Source organism: Canis lupus, chromosome 19, assembly GCF_011100685.1.
Source record: "Canis lupus familiaris isolate Mischka breed German Shepherd chromosome 19, alternate assembly UU_Cfam_GSD_1.0, whole genome shotgun sequence".
Classification (NCBI taxonomy): Eukaryota; Metazoa; Chordata; class Mammalia; order Carnivora; family Canidae; genus Canis; species Canis lupus.
In genome coordinates, this window is record NC_049240.1 from 37,822,299 (window position 1) to 37,842,884 (window position 20,586).

The 20,586-nt window shown below is 38.1% G+C and overlaps 1 protein-coding gene across 5 annotated transcripts in view; it reads right to left on the reverse strand.

Moving 5' to 3' along the window:
- NCKAP5 (NCK associated protein 5) overlaps window positions 1–20,586 on the reverse strand; it is a 973,837-nt gene that overhangs the window by 728,227 nt on the left and 225,024 nt on the right. The window contains exon 1 of one of the 5 annotated variants that reach the window (XM_038565026.1): window positions 1,279–1,400. The exons of the other annotated variants lie outside the window; for them this stretch is intronic. Coding sequence (XP_038420954.1) covers window positions 1,279–1,329 — 51 coding nt within the window. The 5' untranslated portion in view covers window positions 1,330–1,400. Of the gene's footprint in view, window positions 1–1,278; window positions 1,401–20,586 lie in introns of those variants that run through there. 5 annotated transcript variants of the gene reach the window in all.

The following is a 20,586-nucleotide window of genomic DNA, read 5'->3' on the forward strand; positions in this document are numbered from 1 at the left end:
ACTTATATGAAGCTTCCAAAATAGGTAAAATCTAGAGATACAGGAAAGAGATGGGTGTTGCCTATGACTGGGGACACTGGGAGGAAATGAGGAATGACCACTAGTGGATATGAGGTGTCTTTTGGTGATGAGACAATGTTCCAAAATTGGTAGTGGTGATGGTTATGCAACTCTGTGAATATCCTAAAAACTATTGAATAGTACATTTTTTAATGAGTGGATATTGTGGTTTATGAATTATATTTCAGTAAAGCTGTTATTCAAAATGAGATAAAAGAAAATAAGCCTTTGGAACTTGGGAGAGGTGGGCAAATATTTTGGAGAGAATTGCTCGGGACCAAGCTGACTCTGGTGTGGTTTTATATGTCTTATTTTATTCAAGTCTTGCAACAACCTGCCAGGAGGCTTCATTCTGCCCGTTTCACAGGTGATGAAATAGAGACTCACAGACATTAAGCTGCCTTAATCCATGAAGGTGAGATTTGAACCCCTGTTGGACACCAAGCATATTCTCTTTCTCTAAAAGACAAGGAACCAAATAGAGCTCACTTGCCTTGGCTGTTTCTTATTGGTACATGTGACTATTTAATTATGGACATCATCTTTTCTTTCTTAAAAACTACCCTGAGCCATGCCAATTGATTAAATAGTCTTTCTCAAATCAAATGGGGTGTTTTTTTTTCTCAAGGTGACCTGTATCCATTTCTAAAAGCAGTGCTAGACCTGCTTCAACCACTGCTCTCCTTCTGTCTGTTGGCATTTCCCCACTCACCTGATATTCTCCTTGAATTCACCTCTGCTTGCTCCTTGACTTGATATGAGAGCTAAAAACATTGCCTCCTGTATGTCTCCCTCCCCGCCCCTACCCCTGCATCTACAAAGTGGCACCCGGGTAGTACTGAACATGCTCACGACCTCCTAATCCTACTGCTGTGTATGTCTCTAATCGTTACATCAAGGAGCACTTACAAATGAATTCATATGGACAAAGTCCTCCACTGAGCATTCCAAACACATGCACCAGCATCCAACCCCAATCACTTTAAGAGGTTATATTAAAGCACAAATCATTTGGGAGTATGGTAAGGTGGAGTGAGAGGAGAGGATTGAAATGGAACTCATGTTCCTTGCCCTAAATGAGGATCAGCCCGAGCTCTACAAGAACGGGCAGCCAACAGAGAGCGTCTGGGATGCCAGCCATCTCCAAGCCACAGGCACGGAGTCTGCACTCACTCACATCACAACCTATTATCTTCCCAGCCAGGCTCCAAACCTTACCTCTGCTGAAGCAGAAGCCAAGTGCACCAGCGAGTGACCTTCCTGGGTCATCAGGATACTATAGCCAGTCGCTTTGGCTCCTTATGGCCTCAGCTCTCTGATCTGACAGCCACAGCCAAGCCTTCCTTTCCTCTTTCTGAACATTCCCAGTATGCTTCCTCCTGCCTGTCAATATTTAACTACCCTGTCAAGTTACATTACATCACCTGCACTAAATCCTATCCCAGCGATAGCTAGGGGGTGTGCCTGCTGTATTCAATTCAACTCAACTATTCTTTATCGAGAGCCTTCATTCATTCATTTCTCTCAACGCATATTGAGCACCTACTGCATTTGGTACTGGAGATACAAAAATGAAAGATCTGATCCCTAAAGTCTTGGAGAGACAGACAAGACAGTGTGGTATGTGCTATGATGCCGAAGCACAGAGCTCAGGAGGGTCTTCCATTACAGGCTGGCTGGTGAGAGACGCAGTGAGGGGGACCAGAGCATTCCCCGAGATGGCAACACTCAGGATGACATCTCTAACGGGCCAAGCTAGATCTGGGAAGACACAGGATAATGAATACCTGGCCTCGGTCCTCAAGGAGCTTAAACTCAACACAAGGAGATCTGTCATTCCACAGCCTAGTAGTTACATAGGTGCCACATAGGTACAGATTATCAAAGCAAATGGGATAGCTATTTCTCATATTTTTTCCCATATTTTTTGATGAGTTGATCATCAGCCATTTCTAAGAATAAACACTTAAACAAAGTTGTCTCAACAGGAAAAAGCCGAGTCCAGCATGTAGATACCTTAGTTTTACAAATAGGTAATACAAATAGTATTAGTTTTACTAATACAAAATTAGTTTTACAAATGATTTCTCCAATCTCTGGAATAGCAGGTAAACCTAGTGAGTAAAGGAGATTGCCCAGGACCCATTTTTAAGACCAGGAAAATAATTCAGGTAACAGAGTAACATTCCTCCCTGGTCAAAGGAATTAATCTGGGACAAAATGGCTTGGCCACAGGTAAACTACATACCCTTCTAATATCTCCATGACTTTTTCCAACACAAAATTTCCTGACATTTAATGATTGGCTGATTTTTTTTTTTTTTTTTTTTACATAATATAGATAGACTTGAAGAGCCACTGAGAAATACTAACCTGCGGTCTTTAACACCATCTTAGATCAAAAGCCTGAAAAGTTACTCACTTTGGGATTTTTTTCAATGTTTGAGTTTACCGTCAAAGCACAGCTCTCAAATATGCCCCACGTGGTCTCTTTTCTAGCTAATCTTACTGTAGCTTCATACTCCAGAGAACAAAGCCCCCCACATATGTGTGAACATTCAAAAGATTCCACCACTGGGGAGCCTAGGAGGCTGCTGTGGAAAGTGCCGGAATATTTGAATTGCAAAACACAACTCAGTGATCTCAATACATCCAATTTGGGATAAGTTCCAAGCTCAAGAGCATCTCTGCATGGAAGCAGTTCTATTAGTTTCTCAGGCAATTTCCCAGTTCCACACGTACACTTCTCCAAGAGTTTCGAAGGCGAACACTTACAGTCTGTTGCAGTATTTTACTACAAGGTATTTAGGGTTTTGACAAATACTAACTGACATTGCCACCATTCCAGTGAAAAGTGATGACCCGTATCTAATGCCTACTATTTGGTTGTGGCTGAAGACATTTTTTAGTCAGGGAGTGATTTTAAGCAGAACACTGTTCCAGACCCCTCTTTCACATTCTGGAAACATGGTTTCATTTCAGTCTTTAACAAATCCACGTTGCATGTTGAATTGTCAGAAAATTGAACTGAAATTTTGCCACACTCAAGCTTGCTCTTTTTTAAACCAAGACTTTTTCAGAGCCTTTTTTGCTTACTAACACATAGCACACTTGGCATTAGGAATATTATACATTATTAATGGAACAATTGTTACTGCTAATTGCCAAATGCCCAGGGATTTCTGGATCCAATTAGAATGGATTTGTGTCATTTATCTTAAAATCCCACTAGAAAGATGAGATATTGTATGATCTATGTTTGTTTTTACGGGCATTTTTAGTAAATTTTAACAAACGTGAAGTAATTTTTTTCTCAAATAATATCAATAATATCATGGTAAGATAACTAACACTCCCAACCCAAATTCTAAATATTTCAAATGGGGAGCCAGAAAGAGAACAAGTAAAAAAAATAATTTATTTTTTGTATATATTTAAAATATATAGGTATACTTAAAATATATCCTGTTTATCTCTTATATATGCAAGCTTTACAAAATAGAAGAAAGAGGATTTCAAGTGTTTGTTTTTAATAAGTCATCTTGTTGCAAAGTTCCAAAATAAAACTAATTGCCCCAAAATTGATTCAATAAATATTCATCTGCTTTAGAAAGCAATGGTATTGTATCCTCACCATGAGCATAGATAAAAAGCTTGAAGCCTCAGTCAATATTATATGACCCTGGACAAGGAACTCCAACCCCATGATAAAGGTCTAAGCCTGCTTCCCTCTTAGGAGGAATAATTAAGGAAAAGTGATTTGTTATTTAAGGTATACATCAACATTTATGTGTGTCAGGGAGTATTGTACCTTTTAAACAGTCACTTTGGGAGTATAGGACACGTTCCAAGTCATAGAAGAGTCCTCCTCATGCTGCTATTAACTGTCACAGTTTGTCCAAGACTGGGACTCTTCCCACGAAGCATTACTTGGAGTGCTAAAATCAGGAAAGTCATAGGCAGACCATGAGTTGGTCACCTTACTGCTATTATTTGGATCATGTTAGAACTTCCTCTGGGAAACTGACTTTATATTATAGGATACCTTGTTTTGCGTCTTGAGTCAACAAATTCTAATTCTTTAGAATTTAGTTGACTTTTGAAATAAATATTTATAGCCAGGCCTAATAAATAACACAGATTTTCAAGTTGTTTGAAATTTTTTATGTAAAAATTGAACTGTGTCTATCACAGAGATTTTTTTGAGGGGTTCAGGAGCTAAATCCATAAACAAATGTAGAAAAAAAAATCCAAAAGGATTTCATACCCTTGCTACGCAAATTGTGGTCCACAGGATTAGCAATATTGGCAGCACTAAAGTATGGTAAAAATGTACAAACCTGGCCCATTCTAGACCTCCTGAATCAGAATCTGCATTTGTATAAAATCCCTGGGTGGCTCTAAGGCACAAGACAGTTTGTGAAGAATTTGTTTAAGCCTAAAATAAAGAGAAGCAAACTTCCATAAAAACATTTGATGGAGTTATAAAAAAGAAAACATTCCTGCAACTCAAAGCATTTAACCAAGAAAATGAAAGGTGTTATTGTAATTTATGTTTTCTGGGTCTTGTGAATTTTAACTTCATAGTTCAGGAGGCCATAAAATGTAGCTAAACTCTAAATGAGGCCAATGATTCAGTGGTTTAACTACAAGGAAGCCTTCAGGATGCCAGGATCCAATTCAAAGGGTAGAGCCAGGGATCCCTGGGTGGCTCAGCAGTTTAGCGCCTGCCTTTGGCCCGAGGCGCGATCCTGGAGTCCCGGGATCGAGTCCCGCGTCCGGCTCCCAGCACGGGGCCTGCTTCTCCCTCTGCCTGTGTCTCTGCCTCTCTCTCTATGTCTATCTTGAATTAAAAAAAAAAAAAAATCAAAGGGTAGAGCCAGGGTATATGGGGACCCCCTGTGTGCACAGGTCTTTCCTCACCATCCTCTGCCCCTAGCATCTCCCTTGAGTAGGGGATAAACACGAGATGACTCCTAGGTTGTAGGCTTACAACGGAAACATCAGTGGCCAAAAGCATGTATAAAGAGCAAGTTTCTGATATACAGGTTGAGACGTCTATTTTGGAATGGAAGGTTTGAGGGTATCTAAAAATCACCTGGGTAGAGACGAGGTTGGTATTTAGACATACTGGTCTAGGGCAAAGCAAGTTACAAAATAGTAAGCATATGACTCATCTTTGTAAAATAGTTTGGGGAGCTGTCAGCAGAAGGACTATATCAGATAATAAGGGGTTAAGGAATTCTATAGAAGAGAGCATTTCAGGCTTAGAGGGCAGTAGAAACTGATGTCCTGTGGCTAGAGGAAAAGGAGGAAAAAAAATGAAAGCATAAAACAATGAAAGAATAAAAGTTAAAGTGAAATCTAAAAAGAGTACAAAAACCATAGTGAATTGCAATAATATAAAGGTTAAAAAGATTTCTGTTTAGAAAGAGAAGATGAATATTATAACGACCAATACATAAGATCCTGAAACCCAAATTCTAAATATTTCAAATGGGGAGCCAGAAAGAGAACAAGTAAAAAAATAATTTATTTTTTGTATATAAGTAATTTGTACAAGATAAATAGAAAATGTAGTCTTTTTTTTTTCTTTCTTTCTTTTTTTCTTTTGCCTACAGGGTGTAAATTTACAGAAGTGATCACATATGTAGCCACAAAGAATACACAGAAATTCCTAAGCAAATAAGGAAAAGTTCAAAACAAAACAAAACACAAAATTCTAGGTGCATCTAAATTAAAAAATAGCCTTCTAACTAATCCAAGAATCAAAAATGCAATAGAAGTACAAAGTACACATTATATAATGTGAATACAACCATCAAGACTGGAATTCAGCTAAACTCAGACTAAAGCTATAAATTAAAATGTCTTTATGAAAAAAAGAAAGACTGAAAATAAATGAATTAAATGTTCAACTTAAGGAGTTAAAGAACCTAAGAAAACAAAATAAACTTGAAGAAGCACAGAAAAAAAACCCCAAAGCCAATTGGCTAGTAATTAATTTATACATTAATTTGACAAACATTCATTGAACAGTGACTAGAAGCTGTTTTTTGTTGTGTTTTGCTACTCTTCTAGATTCAGGGATATGGCAGTGAATGCTGATAATTAATAGATGAGCAAAAAATTAATTGTTAAATAATTTAGGTAGATATTTCACACTTGGTGAAAAGAAACATAACTCCCCACACTTTTTTTTTTAAGATTTATTTATTTATTTTTGAGGGGATTGAGAGAGAGAAAGAGAGAGGGAGAGAGGGAGAGAGTGCAAGCATGGGAGCAGGGGGAAAGGGCACAGAGAAAGAGAGATAATCCTCAAACCCACTCTGTGCTGAGTGCAGAGCCCCATGTGGGGCTTGATCCCAGGACCCTGAACTGAGATCATGACCTGAGTGGAAATCAAAAGTTAGCCACTTAACCTAACCCAATGAGCCACCAAGGCACACCTCCCTACACTTTTAATACAATATAGACAGGGGAAAAGAATAATTTTGTTGAGAAACCTGACAAACACTACCTCAGCCAGGAGATAAAAGTCAACATCATCTGTGATAGATCCTGTCAAAAGTATGAAACCTTGATAGAAAGTGATGAAAATGGCTCTTTACTTCAGTGGTCTTCCTCCTCAAACTCGTAACTCCCCATATAATCATGAAATCAAAACAAAACAACACCAGACAAGTTTCAATCAAAAGGCATCCTACAAATTACTTAATATTCTTAAAAACTGTTAAAATCATCACAATAAGTAAGACTAAGATTTAGTGGTAATTCAGAAGAGCCTAAAGAGACATAACAACGAATGTGAATACATTCTAGATGGAATCTCAGGACAGGAAAAGAACATTAGGTAAAAGTAAGGAAATCTGAATAAAGTATGATCTTAATTAATAACCATGTATCATTAATTGTGACCAATGTACCATACTAATGTAAGATGTAATCACAGAGGAAACCAGGTATGAGGTACAAGGTAACCCTATACTGTCTTCTCGTTTTTTCTGTAAATTGATAATGGCTGTAACAATAAAATCTATTTGAAAATCTAAAAATAAGTGGGTAATTTCAGATAATGATACAAACCATAAATACAGATCATAAAATAGGGTAATGCAATAGGATGGCCTAGGATGGGAGCGTGGCCATGAAATATCATCAGCAACATTTCCCTGAGGCATCTGAGCTGAAACTTTCATAATGTATGGAGAACCAAATGAAAATTTCAGGGAACTTGATTCAAATAGAGGACAACATCAAAACAAAAAAGCAAGCAAGCAAGCAAGCAAGCAAAGGATAAATTAAATTGAAAGCTGATTATCTGAAAAGACAAATAAAATAAGCAACCATTTGGCATCCTGATTAAGAAAAGAAGATAAAAGCACACAACACAAAGACTAAGAAATAAAGTTTACTAAGTCAGCATGTCTTAACACGAAAGTCTGATAAAACTGGCTTAACCAAAGAAACTCTAATTTCACTTATAAAATTAAACAAACGTGTTTTAAATGGAATGTCAGCCAATTATACGCAGCCTTGTAATAAAGCAAACTATGACCAAGTATAGTTTTAGTTATATAAGGATGAATCAACATTTAAAAAAAAATCTCAATTAAATTTATATTAACAAGTTAAAAGAAAAAATGTAATTATATCATTAGGTGCTAAGAAAATCATTTACTACTATTTTGTAAGAACTCTTCTTAAATCTAGTAAAATAAACATCAGAGGAAGCTTCCTATGCAGGAGAAAGCATTTATCAGAATCCAATATAAAACACATTTATATTCAAGTCATAGGTAAGCATGTCCTCTATCACTATTTACTTTTCAACACTGAGATGTAGCAAGAGATGTTGTAATACAACCAGCAGATGTAATAAGATGTGAAAATGAAATAAATGACACAAATATCGGAAAGAATACAGTATATAAAATTACTCATGGAATTATGTACATCTAGAACATCCAATATAACAAAATCCTTTTAAAACCAGACTGTATTAAGGCAACTGAAAATATGATAAATATAAAAACACAATAGTGCTTATTTATATTGTACATTAACAGGAAAGAAAAGTAAAATAAAAAATCTCAAAACTCTTCCTGTTTTTTGAGAGAGAGACAGAGAGAGAATCTATTTCGCTGAAGTGTCCAAGGGCCAATGAGACATTGAAACATAGGAAACAAACTAATACTATATTTGATAGTCTCAGAATTTGAAGTAATAATTCCCCAGAGAACAAACATCCACAGAACTTGGCTTTTCCATCAAGGGGGTCAGTCCCACTCTCCATGTTTCCTATGTTTCAATGGGTCGTTTCATGTTGTCTCCAAATGTGTCACCTACTTCCAGCACAGAATTAATTACTGTATGTTGATGCAACATTTGAACCATCACACGCTCCCACTCCGGCCTTTTAGAGGCAGAAGAGAGATCCATGTCCAAGGTACACTCAGAAGCCCTGAAGGCTGCCCCTTTGATGTGGCCTTTTTGTTTTACTGACTCATTCCTAGAGAAAGCACGCTGGAATTGCTGAAAGATCAGTTGAGATCTCTGCGGTGTAAGCAATAAGCAAATGAAAATTTCAGGGAAATTTGTTGCTTTACAAGGCCTGCGTAAACACAGAAGCACAGAGCAACAGGGTGACCTGCCTAGTGAGTGGTCTTTTTGATAGCATGTTCATAATCTGTGTATATGTGAGAGGATTATTTTATTTAATTTTAATTTAATTTAATTTAAATTTAATTCAATTTTTTTTAGCAATCATACTTAAACCTCAGTAGCAAATGCTTCTTCATGATATTGATATCAAATGTGTGGAGGTGATGCTAATAAGGATGGAAAGGGAGAGAACCACAATCTCCTTTACCATCAGAATAAGAAACAAGGAATCAGTGTTCCATGCAAATTAAGAGAATAATCGAATCCACTTAGGTGAAAAAAAAAAATTAAGAAATCCCAACCCAAGACCGGAAAGCATGATAGTGATTCGCAACTCTGTAAAATTGTCGCATTTATTTTTTATTTTTTAAAAATATTTTTATTCATTTATTCATGAGAGACAGAGAGAGAGACAGACACACAGGCAGAGGGAAAAGCAGGCTCCATGCAGGGAGCCCGACATGGGACTGGATCCTGGGTCTCCAGGATCATGCCCTGGGCTGAAGGCAGACGCCAGACCGCTGAGCCACCCAGGGATCCCCCAAAATTGTCCCAGTTAAAAGAAATAAATGTGTTCCCTTCTGAAACATACACATTCATCATATACTTTGATTCAATAAATATCCAAATCACAGAATCTGTCATTATGTCATTCCTTAGCCTTTGCTTCAATATCTGCAAATTAGGTTGAAAAGTGAATTTTCTTTAAGGGCCTAATGTTGTCCTTTGTCACAGCAAGAGCTCATTAAACTTTGAAGAGGGAACATGGCAGTTTGCAGTGGAACTGCAGGACGAATCCTACCGCATTATCTGTATCATGCAACAAACTTAGCATCATTATAGTTTCATGAGATACAATAAAAATTGCTCATTAATTATTTATATTCTGTTTCCAGTACATAGAAGAAAAAAAATACATGAGAGAAGCAGAAATGTTGTTATCCTAAACATTTAGATAGGTCAAGACTCAGCTGAGCTTGAAAACATCAGACTGCAGAGCTCCTAATAGTATTGATGGCTTGAGTGCTTTGAGAGTGCCACACCTCCTTCCCTACATGCTGTCAAATGTTCCCATTACCTACTGTCATTCTTAAGCCCCAGAGAAACACAACATCAAGGTTATCCATCCTGTATGCTGAATGACTCAGCCCCAAACCCAAGTCTGTCAAGTAACATGTTGAAGGCAAATCTTTTTTTTTTTTTTTTTAAGATTTTATTTATTTATTCATGAAGGAGAGAGAAAGAGAGAGAGAAAGGCAAAGACACAGGCAGAGGGAGAAGCAGGCTCCACGCAGGGACTCCCATGTGGGACTCAATCCAGGGTCTCCAGGATCACACCCTGGGCTGAAGGTGGCGCTAAACCGCTGAACCACCAGGGCTGCCCAAAGGCAAATCTTTAAACAATCAAACTGGCCTTCCTATCTAAATACCTGGCCAGGAAGGTGGCATATTATTTTCATTAGCATTTAATTCCCCTACCAGACTCTAAATTTCATGGGCTCAGGAGCAGATGGTATTATTTTGCTCATCACTCTAGTTTCAGAATCTGGAACAGTGCCTGGCACACAGAAGACAGTTAATATTTATGTTGACTAGATCATAGAATAAGAGTCTTTCCACTTTATGCACCTATAAAATGGACATAATTCCTGTCACTGCACTTTGGCATTGTTGGGCATTTAAGTGCCTTCTTCACTGTAGAATTTTAAACATTGTTGTGATGAATATCTTTCTTCAAGTGATTTCTTCATATTTTGGGTTCCCAAAAGGAGAATTGGTGGGTCAAAAAATGAGAACATTTTCATGGTTCTTGATATATAGTGCCAAATTATTTATGAATGAATCATATCACAAGTAAAATTTGGAAGCACAAGTTTTACCACTTGCCCATGAAGACCAGCCATTAAAATCCTTTTTAAAATAGTAGATAACTTAAGGGAAAATGGGAATGCTATCTAATACTTTGCTGTAATTTGAAAGTAATTAATTTGGCAACTTGAGCATTTTTCTCTATTTATTTAAGTAATTGTATTTTCTCTTGTGTGCATTTACCAAGGAAGGATCAGGTCATGGCTGTCCTTCTGTGTGTGGGAGCCTTTCTCAGATACTTGAAGAAACTTTTGCACCATAACTTCTCTGCTAATTTCATTCCTCTTGCTTCAAGTACTCATTCTCAAGAACATAACAGGATCCTTGAAAGCTGGAGTTTAAGGTGATACTTCTACCACCCAGGGATCTCATTATTATATGGACTTAGATGATAAGACCAGGAGTACTTCAGGGGTCATCTCTTGGGTCCCTCATGATGGTCATCTACATTATTTACATGTGTGTTGATAAATACTGTTAGAGGTTTTCACTCTGGAAAAATTGAGTTATTTTACAGAGTCAGGCCAGTTTTTTTGGCCAATAAGTACTAGCCTAAGTAAGTCTTGGTCAGGCACCAGCCTCCACAAAGAAATCCTATACCTATAAAAGTTTCAGCAGTAATACAATTGAAAGCTGTCACCAAATCCTGTTATCAATCTGGGTAGAAAAGTCCTCAACAAAACAGTGATAGCCCAGAAGGTAGAGAGCTGAATTATGGCCAACAAAAACCTTTGAGTGAATGGTAGATTCAAGATAATAGCTGAGTGATAAAATAAAACTTTCCCAGAAACCCAAGTCTAAATAAAATTGCTTTGTACGTGCTTTGGGGCTACTGTAACTTCTTTGTGTTCCTAGAGCTTGAGGACATTTGTACATTTGTATTTTTTTTTTTTTTTTGGTATAGTAGGCACATTTATGGGTGTGTAGGCAATCAGGACAACTGGTAATGGGGCCTAAAGTGGAATCTGGTTTGTAGAGCCTAGCAAAGGTCGCTATTCTTACATAAATATTTACATATGACTTCTAAAAGAAAGCAATCTGTCATTGTTCTAGACACCCATTGCTTAAACACTTGGAATGAAAGATTCCAAGAATACCTATAAAACTATTTTAGATTTAAGAGGTCAAATTTTCTCAAAGATAACCCAAGGTATGTATGGTAAAACTAAATGTTTACCTCGTCCTTTGTTTCTAGTTGGCTGGACAATACCTGATAAGAAGAGAAAGAACACTTACCTTACAAGTAATCCTTTTCAGAAATCATTTATATACAGAGAGCTAAATGTCAGCCACAGATAAACTGTAACCACATACTACAAATAAGTTAAATTCAAGGGGTGGGGGTGAAAGGGTTCCTTTTTGTCCCCCCGTACCCCCCGGAGATCACAGTTGAACAGGGGGAAGGAAGCAAAGTATAGTGGTTAAGAGAGATTGGAGACAGGCAGTCCCTGTATAGTCCTAGTTCTGCCTTTATTAACTGTATACTTTGGGATGTGCCATTTAACTCTATATTCCTCAGTTTCCTCATCTGCAAAATGTGTTTGATAATGACAATACCTACCTCACAGTGTTGCTGTGAAAAGTGGGCTAAATATATAAAAACCCTCCAAAGTATATGACCCAGTATATAGAGCCATATATTTTCCAATATGAGATCACACATATCTTAAAAGTAGAGTTTATATTACTGTGTTCTCTAGTACTCAACATTACTGCAGCACATAGTAGGTGATCAATAAACTGTTGAATGAACACTTGACTATAAAGGATTTCCTACAAGAATTTCTTTAAAAGACAGCATTTCATTCTACCATCAAAACACAACAATTCAATTGTGTCAGGACTGACAGACTGTTTTCAGAAATAATTCCAGGGTGTAGAGTACGTGCACCTCTATGCATCAGCAGAATGAATAATGAGAGAGCAATGGATAATATTAAATAAAAGATAAAAGTTTTAAGGCAAATCCAAATGACTTTGTATTAAAACAAGTTCTATTTTTTTGGCATAGGTCTGGGCTGCCCTTCTACTCCTTACTGATAAAGCCATGACTATTACACCATCTGGGATAGGTCAAGACCAAGTGGAGATTCTGAGCTCATCCTTAATTATTCCTTTATTCAAGTGGGGGTTAGAGAGTGGGTGGGAAAGTTTTAGGGAAAGATTTTCAAATGACACAGATTCACTAATAAAATGCTCAGGAGCTGATTTAGGCCTATTTAATCTCCAAGACATCTGAAACAACACAACATCTGTAATGACTTCTTATCCTGGAAAATCCCAGAGCATTTTGAATTTTTTTTTAATCCATGTATTTAGCAGTCACATCGCTCATTACTGAAATGCAGTTCCTGTTTCTAGAGTAAAAGAGAGAAATGTTTTTAATAGGTACCGCAAGATAATGAGATGACTAGACACATAGCTCACATCACTGAAAGTGGAGACAGACTGGCTTTAACCGAGCTGGAAGAGGGCCAGCCTCTACAGCACTCACCACATTCTGGCTGTGGCATCACCAGCTTCCTCCTTGGACAGAAATGGGATAAGAGGCTTGGTAAATATATGAGTGAGGTGATGAGTGAATGATTAAATGAACAAATACAATAAAGTTAGAGATGGTACTTGCCTACAAAGAGTTTAGTAGAAAGTAGCAGGGTCTTCCCCACTTATCAAATCTGCTAAAGAATGGATTCCATTTTAAACATCAACCTGAGGCTAGTGGCTATATTAGTGAAGTCTAGATGAGTTCCTTGGACATCTTTTTCTGTCTCCTTCATGGTGTTCTCTTCTCTTACCTGCTACTTACACATTGGGGTTCTTCTTTGGCCCCCTGCTTTGGGGACTATGCACCCTTTCTCTGGCTGTCCTTGAGATAACTGATATTCTGCACCACTGAAACCTAACTTTTCAATCTTCCCATGTAAACAGCTATTCTTCATGAATTGATTACTTCAGTTGCAGGCACTACAACCCACCAGGCCCCCAAGCAGGGAACTCTTCTTGACAGCTCATCTCTCTTCTATCACTCTCAACGACATGATTATCAGTTCTTGGTGTATTTATATTTACCTCCCAATTATTTTTCAAATCCACCCTCTGCACCCCAATTACCATTGTATACTCCAAAATTGCCATCTACTCTTTCCCTTTCTTAGTTTTAGCTGCACATTAGAATCACATGGGGAATTGAAAACATGACCAGTGCCTGGATCCACCCCAAGAGATTGTGGTTTTATTTAGGATGAGCTGGGGCCCAGGCATTGGTATTTTTTAAAGCTCCTCACATCACTTTGCACAGTCAGACTTGAGAATAATTCATCTTGCTCATCTTTCTGGCTCTAGCTTTGTCCCCCGCTATAGCCACACGTTGGAAAAGCACCAGGGTGCTCTTTTCTAGAATGTTCATCTAGAAAATGAACCCAAAATTTCATAACTTTCCCTAGCCTTCCTACTCATGTCCTGACATTTTCAAACTCACAAAAGCAGAGAGAGGGATGGTGGTGTCCAAGTACTGGTAGGGAGTTGGGGGGAGAAGTAGGGACAGAAATTGGGGGATGTTGATATAATGTTTTAATTATGCAGGATGAATAATTTCTGGAGCTTTAATGTACACATGGTGACTATTAGGTAATAATAATGCCATGTATACTTGAACTTTGCTAAAAGAGTAAATCTTAAATGTTCTTATTGAACACATATACACACATACGCACACACACAAATAACTACATGTGGTGGTATTTAAATTAGCATAATGGTGGTAATCATCCACAATATATTTGTATATCGAAACACACTGCATACCACAAATATATAAAATTGTTATTTGTCAATTATGCTTCAATATAACTGGAAAAAAAAATATCTGATTAAAAAAAAACTAAACAAAAACAAATCATCCCATGTCTACTCCTTAAGAACATGATTTTAGAGATTAAACTTACATCTTCTCTCTTAGCTTCAGAATATTTATTGTACTTTTCTATGTTCTCTGGATAGAAGAACTGATGCTGGAGAAGTTCCACATATCAACAGGTAGATGAGGATAAAAGTATAGATGATTCCTGGGGATGACTCTAACCCATGTCTGTTCTCACAAGAGCAGGTCTGCTTTTCGTGGCCAAAGATATGGACTCTGGGGTCAGATTATCTGCATTTGAATTGTACTCTTCCACTGGGAGGATGCATGGCTTCAGTGAGCTATGTAAACTCCCTAAGCCAATCTTATAATGGAAGATATTGAGATTCCTACCTCATGCAGTCCTTTTGAGAATTATATAAGGAAAACTAAGCAAGGAGTTTACATGGTGTCTGTCACAGCAAAAGCCCAAATTACTTTGTCTTTTCCTTGTTGGACTTAACAATCATATTCAGTTGAGGAAGGGATTTGTCTGCATTTTAAAGTACTTTGTGAAAGCACTGTTCTAGAATGTTGTGACTGTAGAAGGTCCAACCTAGTTCTCTCTTGGGATCTCTGTAATTTGAGTTGCTAATGGATCCAGTGTTATTTCTTTACTCTGCAATTCAGAGACTGAGGCCCACGCCTTGCCTATTCACTAGAACCTGTCAGTGGAAAAGAAAACACCAACCTAGGACTCACATTTCGATGTGAGCCACAGGTGTTGGTGGGTGCCAGCTTCTGGCAGCATGGCATAAAAAGAAATGAATGCTCTTGCCAATGTTGAGAATATGACTGCAGTATGCCTATTACAAATATTTACCTTTTTAGCTGGAATACCAGGGGACACTAGGGTTTCTGTTTGAACAGTGCTCTGAGGCAGAACGCATTGAAACTACATGGAAAGCTTTGCATAAATAAACTCTTTTATGATTATACTTGTAACACATCATACCATCAGACTGCAAAAAAAAGCAAGGGGGGACAAAATAATCCCAGTTCTTTATATATAACTCTAGTTCCCCACACAGATTTGTAAATAACTTTGCATAAAGTATAATAGGCGATCTTTTATTCCTGGAAAAACGAGCCTATCGTCTAGGGTTGAAAAAGCAGTAAAATTTGGGATTACAGTCTAGGGGCTATGGTGAATGTCTTTGGAGTCAAATATAGGTCTAAGAAAAATAAGGCACTTGGAACACCTAGAAACTAAAATAGATGCTGTAAATTTTAACTCTGATAATACAGTAAAATCATCATTAATATATTATCCTCCAGGGGTATGTGACATAATCCTACCAATCAAGTATTTAGGTTGTATTTTAATCTACCACATTTTGATTTTTACTGCTGCTATTAATTTGTGATTTTTAAATCAACCACAAAATACTCACAGAGACTTAAAACCTGGTTTCAATAATTTCAATTTTCTCTGAGAAGTGAGCGGATCAACACCGAGCTATGGAAATGAGATTGAGGTGTCTGCATTTTCATGACCAGAGGCATGATAACTTGTCCTAAAATTGTTTGATCTTGTTACCATTTGGGCTGAATACTCTGAGTCATGCCAGAGTACAGAATGCCTTTTATTCAAAAGCTTCCAAAAGAGAGATTGCATCAACAGAAATTCAGAGCAAACTGCTGAAAGGTTATATTAATCCCGATCCTGGGATATTACACTAAATATTTGACAGGAATCCAAATTTTCCTGTAGCCTTCTACTAAGAAGATAATCTTTCATAATTTTAACTGTGAAAGGGGAGGACTTGATCTTTTGAAATGGAAAAGGTGAGTCTAATTGAATTTCCTTCTTTGGTTTCTTATTAAAGATGGGTCCGGATTGAATCATATTCAATTAATGATTGTACTTGGGATACATTGTTCTTTTCAGAAGCTGAAAATAAGATTAACAAAGCCAGAAAAAGATGTAGGGGGCAGTGGTGCCAATTCAACACTTAAAGGGCCAGGCATATGTAGAAGCAAAGACCTATTTCAATGCCATATGATTCCGGAGCAGGGCATTGTTCTTGATGAATTCAAGGACCGAGGGGAAAGCTGTGGGATACTGAGCATCACCTATGAGGAAAAATAAACTTACAAATAATAACCAAGACATACCATTCTGACCTTGCTTTTCCCATGACTATCCATCAAATATACTACGATCTTGTTGTTGTTGACTCAGTACACACCTGTCAGGAACTCACTGCAGCCTCCCTACCGGGTTCCCAGCCACCACAGCTCAGGTTTAAGACTATCTCCCTCCATAAGGCTGTATCCAGCTCTGATAACCAGGAAAGCATGTTTTATGAACTAATAATTGTGATATGAGATTGGATTGGTAAATTGGCATAATTAGACCAAATACTGTAAAAGGAGGGCTGTCCAGGAACACAGTTTCTATAATTAAAATCTCTCTAAAAATCTCCCTTTTAGCGGCAGCCTGGGTGGCTCAGCGGTTAGCACCGCCTTCAGCCCAGGGCCTGATCCTGGAGTCCCTGAATCGAGTCCCAGGTTGGGCTCCCTGCATGGAGCCTGCTTCTCCCTCTGCCTGTGTCTCTGCCTCTCTCTCTCTCTCTCTCTCTCTCGAGTAAATAAATAAAATCTTAAAAAAAAATCTCCCTTCTATAAGCCTTTCTGGAGATATTTTTCTTCTATGTCTTAAACACTGGCATTTTATCACAACAGAACTTGCCATTTTTTTTGCTAATTTACTCATATCTCTATTTGTATTTTGCCTTCATAGTGATGATACAAGTGCTTCCAGAACAAACTGACCAGCTCTTCTATTCTTCAATGTCTACATAGTACAAAACACATAATAGAGGTTTAATTAGCACTTCTCTAAATAAAGCTGGTTTGTAGGGGTGTGTGGGAGGGGAGGAGGTGGTACAAATTTGAAGACAGAATCTAGAATTTCTTTCCAGCTCTGATCTTTGACATCTGTGTGAGCCAGAGTGAGTCCACATTTGTAGAATAGGCATAATAATACACAATATCATGAAAATATTATGTGACATTTGTGCAGTGCTGGGCATGTAGGAAGGGTTTAATCTATACACATTCCTTTGGTGAACAGAAACAATGAGCTAAAAAAGGTTTTAAAGAATGAGAGGGTTTCCTGCCTTGCTAATGTTCCCCATTCTCACTGGTGTGAGGTGGTATCTCCTTGTGGTTTTGATTTGTATTTCCCTTATGGCAAGTGATGCAGAGCATTTTCTCATATGCATGTTGGCCATGTCTATGTCTTCCTCTGTGAGATTTCTGTTCATGTCTTTTGCCCATTTCATGATTGGATTGTTTGTTTCTTTGGTGTTGAGTTTAATAAGTTCTTTATAGATCTTGGAAACTAGCCCTTTATCTGATACGTGATTTGCAAATATCTTCTCCCATTCTGTAGGTTGTCTTTGAGTTTTGTTGACTGTATCCTTTGCTGTGCAAAAGCTTCTTATCTTGATGAAGTCTCAATAGTTCATTTTTGCTTTTGTTTCTCTTGCCTTCATGGATGTATCTTGCAAGAAGTTACTGTGGCCAAGTTCAAAAAGGGTGTTGCCTGTGATCTCCTCTAGGATTTTGATGGAATCTTGTCTCACATTTAGATCTTTCATCCATTTTGAGTTTATCTTTGTGTATGGTGTAAGAGAGTGGTCTAGTTTCATTCTTCTGCATGTGGATGTCCTATTTTCCCAGCACCATTTATTGAAGAGATTGTCTTTTTTTTCCAGTGGATAGTCTTTCCTCCCTTGTTGAATATTAGTTGACCATAAAGTTGAGGGTCCACTTCTGGGTTCTCTATTCTGTTCCATTGATCTATGTGTCTGTTTTTGTGCCAGTACCACCCTGTCTTGATGACCATGGCTTTGTAGTACAACCTGAAATCTGGCATTGTGATGCCCCCAGCTGTGGTTTTCTTTTTTAATATTCCCCTGGCTATTCAGGGTCTTTTCTGATTCCACAAAAATTTTAAAATAATTTGTTCCAACTCTCTGAAGAAAGTCCATGGTATTTTGATAGGGATTGCATTAAATGTGTAAATTGCCCTGAGTAACATTGACATTTTCACAATATTAATTCTTCTAATCCATGAGCATGGAATATTTTTCCATCTCTTTGTGTCTTCCTCAATTAACAAGGCAGGAAACCGCAAATGTTGGAGAGGATGTGGAAAAGAGGAACCCTCCTGCACTGTTGGTGGGAATGTGAACTGGTGCAGCCACTCTGGAAAACTGTGTGGAGGTTCCTCAAAGAGTTAAAAATATCAGAAAGGGAGACAGAACATAAAGACTCCTAACTCTGGGAAACAAACTAGGGGTGGTGGATTGGGAGGAGGGCGGGGGGTGGGGGTGAATGGGTGACAGGCACTGAGGGGGGCACTTGACGGGATGAGCACTGGGTGTTATTCTGTATGTTGGTAAATTGAACACCAATAAAAAATTAATTTATTAAAAAAAAAGAAATGGAAAAAAAAGAGTTAAAAATAGATCTGCCCTACGACTCAGCAATGCACTGCTGGGGATTTACCCCAAAGATACAGATGCAGTGAAATGCCAGGACACCTGCACCCCGATGTTTATAGCAGCAATGTCCACAATAGCCAAACTGTGGAAGGAGCCTCGGTGTCCATCGAAAGATGAATGGATAAAAAAGATGTGGTCTATGTATACAATGGAATATTACTCAGCCATTAGAAAGACAAATACCCACCATTTGCTTCAACGTGGATGGAACTGGAGGGTATTATGCTGAGTGAAGTAAGTCAATTGGAGAATGACAAACATTATATATTCTCATTCATTTGGGGAATATAAAAAGTAGTGAAAGGGAATAAAGGGGAAAGGAGGAAAAATGAGTGGGAAATATCAGAAAGGGAGACAGAACATGAGAGACTCCTAACTCTGGGAAACGATCTAGGGGTGGTGGAAGGGGAGGTGGGTGGGGGGTGGGGGTGACTAGGTGATGGGCACTGAGGGGGGGCACTTGATGGGATGAGCACTGGGTGTTAGTCTATATGTTGGCAAATTGAACACCAATAAAAAATAAATTTATAAAAAAAAGAATGAGAGGGAATGGAGTATACTACTCATGAGCATGAACTCTAGAACCAGACTGCCTAAGTTCAAACCCAATTCTAAGCCTTTAGCCATGGGATTTAGGGCTAAATGCTGAACATCTCTGTGCCTGTTTTTTCACCTGTGAAATATGGATACTAATGATACCTACATCTGCAGACTGTGAAGGTTAAATGAATTAATGCTTTATATCCTTTAGGAGGGCCTGACATAGTCAGGTAACTTTAATATTAATAAGGATAAGCCCACTCAAGACACACAAATGAAAGAAAACATGTATATATATTCTTCCCTTTGAAGCCCCACATATAAGAGGAGGTAACATTCACACTGAGACAGACTCCACTGCCTACATGCACACACAAACACAGGCACACATCAAGGTTACTGGAGTTTAACTTTTTTTTTTTCCTTCTTCTCTTACAACTCACACATCTGCTACCTGCAATATCTGAGCCTAATGATCGTATAGTCTGCTATAACCAGGTAGGAAGCTGAATATGAGAAGGAAAGCTGAAGTCAAACCTGATATTCAGTTTGAAAGACTGTTTATTAGAATCTTAATCTTCTCAGGGCACATGGGTGGCTCAGTGGGTTAAGTGTCTGCCTTTGGCTCAGGTCATGATCTCAGAGTCCTAGGGTTGAACCCTGGCATTGGGCTCCCTGCTCAGCAGGGCCTCTGCTTCTTCCTCATCCTCTGACCTCTCCCTCTCCTTCTAGTGCTCTCTTTCAAATAAATAAAATCTTTTTTTAAAAAAAGAATATCAGTTGTCTCTAGAGATGGTCTGAATGGAGAGCTGTAAGTGGTTTGTCTAAGATAGATGCTCAAGGAGGAAAGGTCTGGACTCAGAACCTGGCACTGAACTGAACTTTCAAAGAACCTTCCAATCAAGTTCATCGGTGTCTAAAATTTAAGGTCCTTGCAGCAGATGGGCTAGGCCAGCACATCATTTCATTACATAGCTAGCCAGAAGTCATCACATATCTGGGACACAAAACACTTGCCAAGAAAGACTAAACATTACA